The sequence below is a fragment of the Mytilus galloprovincialis genome, chromosome 4, assembly GCF_965363235.1.
Source record: "Mytilus galloprovincialis chromosome 4, xbMytGall1.hap1.1, whole genome shotgun sequence".
Lineage (NCBI taxonomy): Eukaryota > Metazoa > Mollusca > Bivalvia > Mytilida > Mytilidae > Mytilus > Mytilus galloprovincialis.
In genome coordinates, this window is record NC_134841.1 from 46,626,229 (window position 1) to 46,638,088 (window position 11,860).

Sequence of the window (11,860 nt, forward strand, 5' to 3'; positions counted from 1 at the left end):
AAGTATTAAAAAGCACTATTGTTTACCTGTCCTAGATCACAGATTTTTTAATAGACTGAAAGTATTCAAGGGAGAAACAAATTTTCCTTCTTTCTACTCCTAAGTTATAATATTTCTACTTTCACTAATTTAAATCTTGCTTGTGCAAATTAAAAAAAAAACTAGGAATTCTTGTGAAATGGCATGTTTTGTTTCACTTTGAAATGAAAAATTTAACAGCACTTCAAGATATACATGATATACATACTGTTCACATCCATGTATTGACTTCTGTGTTGGGTCTAGCTTGAAAATTTTATCTACATGTCTTTGCTGAAATCAGAAATAAGTGAATTTTATAGCCAATTATATAGACGATAACTGTATAGTGTATTTAAATATCAGCTGTATTTGTACCAGGTTTAGAAACCGGTGTAATGCAAGCTTTAGCTTGTAGACGAACCATGCATCTGGCGTATTAAGTTATAATCTATAATAAACTATATTTATCCTGCAATTGGGTGTCCTACTATAGATACAGCCCTACAGATATCGCTATAATGTATCTGTATACTATACAGAACTCGCTTTAAAGCTCTGCCCACTGCCGGAATGAGTATTGTTTGAACCTGTGTGACATCAGAATGTGTATTCCAGTTGCATTCCAATGACGATGACAATTGTCGATTTCAAAACTTGAATGTGTATGCATGGTTGTGTTACAAAATCAACCATGTCAATTTCAGCATGCATGTTTAGTTAATGTCAAGTCTGAAGCATAGGACAACTTGTACACTTCTGTTTCAAATTTGACAATGTTTTGTTATTTGTTTTTACTGTTGAAATTAGTTGTTATGTTAAAATAGATAATTATTCACCTTGAGCGATGTATTATTGTTGACCATTTGAGATTCTTTTCTGTGAACCCGTCTTCAGCGTAATGTGTGATTTTGATATTACTATGCCAACCTCAAGAGATTACATATCAAATATATGCTAAATATGTTACTTTTTGTGTCTTTCAAAAATACAAACAATATACAGAATTAATTGCAGGATAAAGACAATAACTGTTTAGTGTCTTTAAATATTATTAATTCGTATATTTTAACAAATTTGATTCGTTTAGAGATAGTCACATGTTAAACTATATTTCCTAAGGTAGAGAGAAAACGGCGTAGAGAAAACGGCGGATAGCAAAAAGCATATTGACCGGCAAAAAGCATATCGCACGGTAATTTTTAGAATATCTAAAAACCAATATACTTTGTGACGTCATGTAATGAATTTCAAGATATTGTTTAACGTTTTATAACACATGATATCTGGCATCGATTATTTGACAAAAAATCTTTATATACATAAGATGTAAAAAAAAAAAGTAAATATGTTGTTACTGTCAAGGAGACAATGTAATATCTATAAAATTCCAATAATCCTAAATGACGATTTTGATACAAATATGGTTGGAAATTAATAATATAACAAATATAACCTTTGTATGAGGTCAATACAGGATATATCGTCCTCAGTCAATATACTTCTTTCAGGTCAATGCATGTATATCCTTGTATAGACCTCATACAAAGGCTATATTTGTATAGTATCAGCTCGTCTCGAAACAGGTGTAGTAGCTCGCTAAAAGCTTGAATACACCTTGTTTCCTAGCCTCGTACAAATGCAGCTGATATTTAAAGAACCTAACAGTTATTGTCTATATAACATAAAAAGTGGACAAATTAATCATGATCATAGTACATTTCTTTGCTGAAATCATAAAAGTGTAAATATCATTCATTCCATAAAATGTATACATATAGTGGACCAATTACTTTGGATTCATCAATATTTATTCAATACCCATTTTTGTGGATTCTATGGGTACAGATGAATCACATTTGAAAGATTATAAAAAAAGGAACTTGCTATAGCTTTGTATGAGGACTGGGGAATATGGTCAGGAGCCTATAATTCAGTAGTTGTCAAATGTTTATGTCATACATTTTTGTTTTCGTTTCATTTTTTATATAAATAAGGCAGTGAGTTTTCTCGTTTGAATTGTTTTACAAGGTCATTTTGGGGCCTTTTATAGCTGACTATGTGGTATGGGCTTTGCTCGTTGATGAAGGTTGATCGGTAACCTATATTTGTTAATTTCTGTGTCAATTTGGTCTCTTGGGGAGAGTTGTCTCAATGTCAATCATACCACATTTTCCTTTTTATATATAGTTTCGAGAATAATATATCCATTATAATAATACCTTAAGCATTGTAGCTCCAGCCACTCTGTCTAATGGTTTCATAAGCTCTGTATCCAGTACTAAATCTTTCTTTCCTTTGAACTGTTCAAAAGATAATAATTCTATCTATAATTTGCTTTTCACTAAGTAAATGTCTATACATATTGAAATAATTAAAATATGAAATTGAATGTAAATTAACATCTTAGAGATACATTTTTGTAATCATTATTGTTTTCATTTATACCTAAAAATGTGAATATTTAAAAGGTGTAGGTCCGGTAAGGGCCGATTTTGGCCACAAATTTCAGGTTCATCTAACAAAAGTTTTTGGACACTTTTTAAACATGTAAGTGTCTATTTCAATTGATTCGATTAGTATATGTGAAGATTTTAACTGATTTAGTCATTTAAAACGCTCTGATTCAAGCTTAAATCAGATGAGTGGAGCCTTTTTCAACTGATTTTATAGTTCATATGTTGTACTTTTTCACCACTGTCCCAAGTTAGGGGAGGATTGGGATCCTGCTAGCTTGTTAAACCCTGCCACATTCTGTATGTATGTGTCTGTCACAAGTCAGGAGTCTGTAATTCAGTGGTTGTCCTTTGTTGATAAGTTACATATCATGCATATATTTGTTTTTCATTCAGTTTTTATTTTTTTAATTATATTCTTATAGTCTTATAAACTCAAAAATCGATTAAGAAAAAAGTTTAATTCTAGAAATTTTTAGTATAATATGTCATGTATGTACATCCTTAAGTTATAGAGGCTTATTTTTTTCCTTCATTTTCTAAGACTATAACAAAACATCCCCTAATCTATCGGTCTTTGTCCAATATTTTTGTGATGCACCTCATTTGGAGTGGTTCTCAACCTGCTACATGTACATGTTGTCAACAGAAATATTTACAAGATTTCATGCCCAACATGGATTTCCAAGTTATCTAGACTTGGTTTTCTAAAAGGGGTCTCAATTAAACAGTGTGAATGTAGAGTTTCAAGTAGTTCTAATAAAGCATTCGACAGGAAATCTGATAAGAAAACAGAGCTCTCTGAACTCCGAATCCACAGAATCGTTACTATAGGGTCAAATGGTCCGAGATTACTCTGACGTCCGACGGCTGCTTTGCCAGACAAGCTGGGGCCCCAGCTTGTCTGGCAAAACAGTCGTCGGACGTCAGAGTAATCTCGGACTAAGGGTCAAAAAGTAAAATATCCTGACTTCACTCCAGATTTATTATGATTTTTCGTTTTCAAATGCCATAATACTTGTAGAACAATGTATCTAATTATCACTTTTAAATCTGATATTTCGTACAGAATCAAGCAGGGATGCAAGGTCATTTCGAACCATATCTCGTATTCTTTGAACATTTGGAAAATTTGTTGTTGATCCAGCCATTTTCTTGAAGGGAAAACGGTAGTATTTAATTTTCCCAGCATTAGGTTGGCCTTTTGTGTACCCAAGACAGGTGAAGGAAGTCAAATTAGGAGCGCTGTGATTGGATGTAGGGTACAATATATTTTTTTATTTATCTATGAATAACTGCAGTGTGTAAATTTATAAAATAAATTTTAAAACCTATTGAAATATTTTCTAGAGAATTATTCGAAAAGGCTTACAAAATTTCAAAAATTTGGTGCAAAATGACGGTGGGCATGGATAACATAAACTAGCTCCGTTGGAAATTGGTCATGATACTATTTGGCTTTAATTTTTAGAATACAATAATAAAGTTGTAACACCACACATAACTGTTTTGTCCAGGTTTTTATTATAAAAACTGGTAAATTTAGAAAATGTTAGTATTGTCGCCTATGGCAGAATAAATAGTACCGTTTTCCCTGAAAATGAAAGCAGAACTAATTGTAATCCAACTTCCGTATACCATTGAAGTTCCGTCTTTTTAATTTTTAAAAGTGCCGACTTTTTAATTTTAAAAATGGTGTTTGTTTCAGTCGTGTTTTAAAAGATAGTGTTTATAGTTTCTGAAAGAAAAAAACACACCAAAATGTATTGTCGAAGCATAGTTCAATGATTTAAGTCTTTGTTTCAGTTGTCATGGTTTTCTCTTCTTTTTTTGGGAATTTAATAGATTTTAAGTTGAAGAAAATACTTTATTACTAACTGGTTATTTCACAACACAACTAGAGGCTGCCCAAATCAAAATTTGATAAAAAATTCTTGCTTAAGGTGGTATGGGTGTCTTTCTCCATCTTAGATTGTAAAAAACAATGAACCGAAGGTCCATATTTTCTATCAAGTTAGCAAAATTTGATGCAGGAATGCAGATATTTAATATGAATTTTCATTTAAAAGAACCAATTTATAAGAATATAACTTATAAATATTAATATTTTTGCAAAAATTGATTATTTTTGTTTGGTTGGGGTTTTTTTTAAATTGCCATTTTAAGGGGAGGTAACTCTAAAATAGTGCATTTTCTGAAGGATTTTACCTGGAATTTTCCTATTTTGTATTTTAGCCGGAAAAAACCCACGGTGACCCTATCTTTTCTTTTGAAATTTTCAAAGCATTTTCAGAAAGCTATCTTTTCCTTATAAAGTATTTAACAATTCTATCATTTTGTTTAGTTTCTAACCACAAAATGGTGTTTTTTCCTGAATAATCCTTACAAAATGTGTCATTTTGTCGCGACCTGTAGCTTGAGAAAATGCACGGTGACCTTTCATTTTTATTATATATTTCAACATATATCAATAGATACTACGTTTTGGGATAGTATGAACAAATTCTATCATTTTTATTTTAGACTCCCATACCACCTTAAATAAATTTCGCTGTATAGAACATTAATTTGGGATGGAAAAGGGTTTGTTATCGCTCGAAAAAAAGCAATCGCCTCTCATAGGCGGATCGGGGGAGGCTGGGGGCCGGCCACTCCCCTTTCGTGGGAAAATTTGGTTGATTATATAGGGAATCATTATCACTGAAGCATGACTGGAGCGGGCCTTCCCTTAGGCCAGTCAGAGGGCCCACTTAGGAAAAGTTCTGGATTCGCCACTGGCCTCTCTTATTATAAGAGTGTCTTGATTCCGCGGAAATCCCGGGCTTAAAACATGCCATTCCGAGGTCCAGGACTTTAAAACCCGACATTCCGAAATTAGAAACAAGAATTCCCGGATCCCGAAAGGATCATTCCCATAATACCGAGCCATAGGTTAAAAACACCCGGCGAACCCGATGTTCCGAAAAAAAGACCCGTCCCCCTCTTATAATAGCCCAGTTTCTGGTGAAATGATGACGGGCATAAATTGGTAATCACTGGAAAATAGACGATTAAGATAGGTCTAGTTCTCTTCTACAAATTCAAACATGACAGTGTCGGACCCAGGGTTTGGGAGTGGGTGTGGTGGTCACGGGGGGGGGGGGGGGGGGCAGCTGGACGATCTATGCAATTGAATGGGGAAATGTAGTTGGAAATACCCCCCTTTTTTCCTGTCCTTGGTTAGCCCCCCCCGCAGTAATGTTAAGGCAGTTCTCCATAAGTTTTCAACGATTCTATCGCAATCTAATTGTGACGTCATGTAGTCGTTTCTATTGGTTGTCAGCACATTTATTCTTACACTCAACGTCATTTCAAAGCTTGAAAAGGCATCAAAACAAGCAAGTGCGTGTCAGCTGTTTATGAGTTTTTCATACGATTTGATGATGTTCCTGACGGAAAACATGACTCAAGTATCCAACTGTAAGTACAATATGACTTATGTCATGTTTGTTTTCATACGATGTGTTAAATTCGCGAAACGTTAGGTGTTGTTTTCTTTTTCTTTACAAAAAAGGGGGAGGTGTTATCGAATTCCAACTTGACCATGTTAATTTTATAATCTGACCGCGTGATCACTATGAAGTGTTCATTTTTTAAGTCGAAAATAAATCTGGATTCGGGCATATAACAGTATTTGTTATTTGTAGTGTTCGTTATTTACTTACAATAAATTGCCATTTGATTTCAGAAAAATTCAATTATAAATATTTACAAAAATTTACTGATTGATTGTCTAATCAGACTGACATGTATCATTAGACAAACCTGAATTTGTATTTATTTCATCGGTACTTTATTTCATGGAAAATAGTATAGAAATAAAAATGTGGGGATATTTTTCAAATGAAAAGTTATGAATAATCAATTTTAAATATTGATGTATAAAAAAAACCATAACTCTGAATATATTGAGAGTTCAAATATATTGTATGACAAACTTCATTGTTTATAAATCTTTGTCAAAATAACTATAACTTTCATTCAGGAGAAAGAGGAGGATCATAATTGCCCTTTTCATAAATGTTTCATTTATTTCTCTATAAATTATAATTATCCAGTATCAGGCTAAAAAGTTGTAAGTGTGTGCACATTATATAAATGTCTGTGTAGCTAGCTAGCAAGTACAAAGTATTCATAGTTTAAGGAAAAATGCCTTTTTTTTATCCTTTATCATATCACAGCATGAATAAGTAAATAAATATACAAAAAAAAGGTGTAAAAAAAGATAGCCTTGCAATATAAAAGGTATAGATAGATCTTTAATTATTTATTTGATTGATCAAGATTGTTTGGATAAATTATCTGATTTAATTTTGGCATATCAAGTTTTTCAATTATTCATGTGTTCTCTGTTTTCTTTAATACAGGATGTGACCAAACTGTGCTGTACTTTGAAATTAATATGTCATCAATTGGAATTGACTAAACAGGTAAATTTCAGTATAAAAAAGAATTGAGGTGTGATTGCCAATCATGATTAAATAATGATAGTTTTTCCATCTGTACTACAAAATGTATTCTGTTTTATTAATTTATCAGTAGTTTAACCTAAACTCTAGTTTTCTTGTCATTTCAAACTAAATTTGAAATCAATAATTTCATTTAATGAACTGTTTGCATTAATGATTATAATTTAAATATGGTACTAGATTTGAATTTATAGAAATTCCATTGAACAAAATGCATCTCTTTAATTATATAACTTCAAGCTCATGTTCATTGCTGTCATTATATTTACATGTCATAACACAATAACACTTTTTAAAATATGATCAGCTAATTTTTTTATGAAATTTCAAAACAATCAAGACTTTTAATAATTTAGAGCTGCACATTATTAGATTTTACAAACAGTTTCATTACATATGTATAAATGGTATATGACATGTATTTTCTTGGGTCCTGATTTCACAAGTCTTGTTGACAGGATGAATTCCAGATAGTGTGTTTTGAACAAGCATTTATGATGAAGGTGATCACAATCTTTGGAGATGTTATAATGATCATAGTATATTTGTATATTAGTTAAAATATTCCAATGCATTTGAAACATCTACAATGTACATGACTTGTTTGAAATTTTGTGTTTAATTATAATGAATAATGGTGGTTGACTTGTTTACAGTGAGTTAAATGCATAATGATCAATGATTTGTTAATTTTCATTATTATTATATTTCAGATCAAATGAATATATCCAAACTGTGTTAAAGTGACCTATATATTTACACTAGAAGTAAAACATAGCTTTTATGATGTCAACTGGATAAACCCTAAAAAGGAAGGATTGATTCCAAAATATTCATCACCAGTCATGTGTTATTTTTACTTCAAAATTGCTATGAGAATAAAAAGTGATAAATCAATGTGAATAGAAAAAGAAAATTCAATGTGATATTCATGTACTACAAGGATTCAGTGATTAAAATAAATGTGTAGGAAATCATTCATTATTAAGGAGGTAGGAAGTATACATTATTCCTTCTAGGATATTACACTGTTTATTGGAAATGTTTATCAACAGTTTGACAGGTGACATTCTTTGTCTATGACATTAGTAAAACTACCAAATGAATGTATTTTATTCAAAACGTGAATGTAGTTTTTTTTTTACTTTTAGCAATAAAAATGAAAGTGTTCTTATGTTAGACAATATTTCCAATTCTTTATACAGATAGACCAATTCTGAGTAGAACCACTATTACTCCTATAATGCTGATTTTGAACTTATACCTATATATCAAAATGGTTCTCATTTGAGCATGATATTAAATTACATATATATGACCATGCAAAAACCTCTCCAGCTGAATATTATAACAGGGGTATAAAGCAAGGGGAAAAACTAATATTATCAATATAGGGCCCGACTTGTGAAAAATATGAAAGATAAGTATAAGCATTAAGGATATTTGCAATTAAACATATTTAGTGGCCAAGTCAAAAGCCTAAACATGCCTTGGCTGATAGTGCCCTGCTTGTTAATGTATTTAGATATAGGAAGATGTGGTGTGAGTGCCAATGAGACAACTCTCCATACAAATAACAATTTAAAAAGAAACCATTATAGGTTAAAGTATTTGCTCATTAATGAACCTAAAGCAGACCATTTAAATATATAGCTAATTGCTACTCAATGGGCAATTCCATTATGATCTAGGGAGAACATGACATTATTAGAATAACAATGCAACAAGTACACCAAAATAAATTCAACATTTCTCTGAGCAAGAATTCATGATTCATGTATCAGAGTCTGAAAGGGATAATAATGACCAATTATATACTCACTGCACAAAAATAAAAAGGGAAGATAGTGCTGGTTAGTGTATGTCTGTTGTAATGATTATCAGGCAAAACAGTAAATAACAGAAAAGGTTACAGTAGACATAAAAAAATACAATGTATGAAATGAAGGCGCTCTCAAGTATTCCTAGACTCTAATTTATCTTTATAGAATGCACTGCATTAATGAGTGTTGTACAATGACCTATCATTATTATTGCTTATATCCACAATATTTGAATATCTTATCTGGATACATGTAGTTGTCAATATGAATGGTCAATGCCAATGAAAATCTGACCACATCGTCTTATTTTTATATTTGCATATCAATGTAAGAATGACTGCAACTGCATACAATAAATTTCATAAATTAGCAGTGCCTTTATTACAGTGCAAAATATGAAAACGAAGATTTCAAAATTCGCTGATGAAATATGTTGTTCTCCGAACCCTCCCCCTTTTTTCCAACTATATTATTTATCCAACTGTACTGAAAACACAAACAAATACAAAGTAACTGTAATGTGAGAGTATTTATAAAAAATGAAAACATCATACGGACAGAAAAACAAGCTTAATTTTGATTATTAGAAAGAAAATCAGCGTTCTCTGTTAACAAAGGGGAGTAACTCGTTTGGAACATTGAAAGTCAATGGAGCGTTTTAATATCGACGATTTAACTGAAATTCTGAAGAGCCGGTTATAAAAACGAGTAGAACAAGGGCATACTGGCCACTAAGGTCGATATTTTTTGGTTTCCCAGAAAGAGAATTTGAAATTACACTTCCCTAACATATGGCAAAGAATACAGATATTATAAGAAGTGATAAAAATGTGTCCGAAACTCCGAAAAAGCACGAAATGTGAAACGATTTGACTTTGAAGTTGGGTTTATATGCATTATCTTTAAAAACAACACTTTGCCATGATTTTTTAATGAACTTTAGATCGTAGGCTACCGAAAGGTGTCTTAAACTTTAAATTTTAACGTCGGCATGCCCTTGTTCTACTACGATTTATTTGTCAGTATTTTACTTTCTATTTCGGGTGGTCACGTGACCTTTTCCCTTGGTCTAAAAATAGATTTGTATTTTTTTTTTCAAAATCTACATCTATTGTCTTTATACACACCGACTATACCATGATTGGAGACAACTATTTATTTACCGGACACTGAAATTGGAAACACTGCAATTTTGTATCTTTTCATGTGGCGAACAACCTTAACATCACTGCGGGCCCTTTTTTAAATGGCTGGATCCGCCTCAGCAGGAAATGGATAAATACAATTCTTTTTAGAAAACAGGAAACAACAATTGCAGGGGCGGAATTATTATGAAAATAATAGTCTTTTATATTTTTATAAGTTTATATTTTATAATATTCCCTTTATACCTGAGTTTACATGTAAGACAAATACATGCAAACGTAATCGAAAGTTGCGCGCAAACGTAAAACATTTTAATCCCCAAATGCGCGCAAATGTAATGCGCCCACCTCACAATACCTCTGGGAGTAATACCTTTGACCATGCTGATGATAAGATACGGAAAGGTCCGAATATATTTGAATAAAAAAGTGTTGTTACCACACTGTAAATCTAAGTGTTATGAAATAAAACACTGCTTGAACGCTTTTTTGTAACACTTTTTGAACGTGTAATGGTGTTCCAAATGTATTCACTAGTGTTCATCAATTGAATGTGTGGTGTTCAGTTTTTAATACCTTTGTGTTTCATTTTTGAACACTTCATGTTAAAGACCTTCACATTAGTGTTCAACGATTTAACGTGTCTGAATGTTCAAAATCTCAATACGTCTACGCGTTCAACAGCCATGTAATACTTTTTGAACACACAGAATATGTTCAAAAACCAAAATGTTAAGATTCAGAACACCAGACGTTTACATTCAGAACAGTTGACATAGATGTTCAAATTGACGGTGTTCAAATGTGGAACATGGTATATTGTTAAGCGTACATAATTTTCCATAAGTACTAAAGTTAATTAAACTTGTTATAATAACTATATTGAATCAGGCAAAATACAACAATAAAACTTATTTTAAAACGTAATTCTTTATATAATCAAATGAGCATATATTTAAGAAAAGTGCAAAAGAATACCTTATGATATTACAAGTAAAAGTCAGTGAAATCACATACATAATGTTTTTAAAACGAATTAAATATATACAAAATAATGATTTCCCCCTACATGACATGATATAGTTGCTACATCATGTGTATCCTAACCAAAAAAGCATGTCAATGTGATAAGTTACTGTAGATAGTTTATGATATAGATAATTGTCAAAATGAAAGTTTAAAAGTTTTGCAAATTCCAGCAGTTCTTGTACGATCACACACAATGTACGCTCAATTTTTCAGTGCATCTTCACTTAAAGTTGTCAACTGAGTGGCATTTTATGTGTTGTTATCAACTTCCAATGTCAAAATCCTCCACAACAAGTAATGTCTATGAGCCTATATATCCTGCAAAATAAAATTTAAAATTAATACAAGAGAGTTTTTCATAAAGCATCAAATTATGAAATAGTTGTTATGCTTTAATTTCGATATATACTAGAGTACAAATTGATATTCTATATATATGACAGTGAAATGCAAGTTTTGACATTATAAATTACATAAGTCGATTTCTTGACCTAAGGTATACAGACAAAGAAATGATACACCTACATAAGCTATTAATATACATATATTGTCATACCTTTTTGACATCTTTCTTTTTTCCAACACTTTATAGCATGCAGAAATGACCCTCATGGGATTATTGGCTACCGATTTCTAATTCGAACATTTCCATCTAACGATTCCTGCAAATAAAAAAAAAAACAAATGCATTTTCTAAGTCAAAAATGGTGTTCCAAATGTTTCTTTAATACAATTGTATAAAATTGATATCGACTGATAGTTTTGAACAAATTGTTCCAATTCATGATAACTTTGAAAGATCTTCCCCACCCACTGGCGGATCCAGAAATTCATAAGTGGGGGCCCACTGACTGACCGAAGAGGCGGCCCACTCCAGTCAC

General features: G+C 31.7%; 1 protein-coding gene and 1 long non-coding RNA gene across 3 annotated transcripts in view; one reads left to right on the forward strand and one right to left on the reverse strand.

The window, feature by feature from the left end:
- The window catches only part of LOC143072279 (vacuolar protein sorting-associated protein 33B-like), a 164,169-nt gene that overhangs the window by 32,203 nt on the left and 120,106 nt on the right, over positions 1–11,860 (reverse strand). The window contains exons 1-3 of one of the 2 annotated variants that reach the window (XM_076247146.1): positions 3,542–3,654; positions 2,241–2,321; positions 248–312 (exon numbers count right to left, since the gene is read on the reverse strand). In XM_076247146.1, coding sequence (XP_076103261.1) covers positions 248–312; positions 2,241–2,321; positions 3,542–3,625 — 230 coding nt within the window. In that variant the 5' untranslated portion in view covers positions 3,626–3,654. Of the gene's footprint in view, positions 1–247; positions 313–2,240; positions 2,322–3,541; positions 3,655–11,860 lie in introns of those variants that run through there. The other variant, XM_076247147.1, reaches the window with a different exon arrangement.
- On the forward strand, positions 5,710–8,042 carry LOC143070636 (uncharacterized). Its single transcript, XR_012976611.1, has 3 exons — positions 5,710–5,933; positions 6,881–6,943; positions 7,696–8,042. It is a non-coding gene; the product is annotated as an uncharacterized LOC143070636 (long non-coding RNA).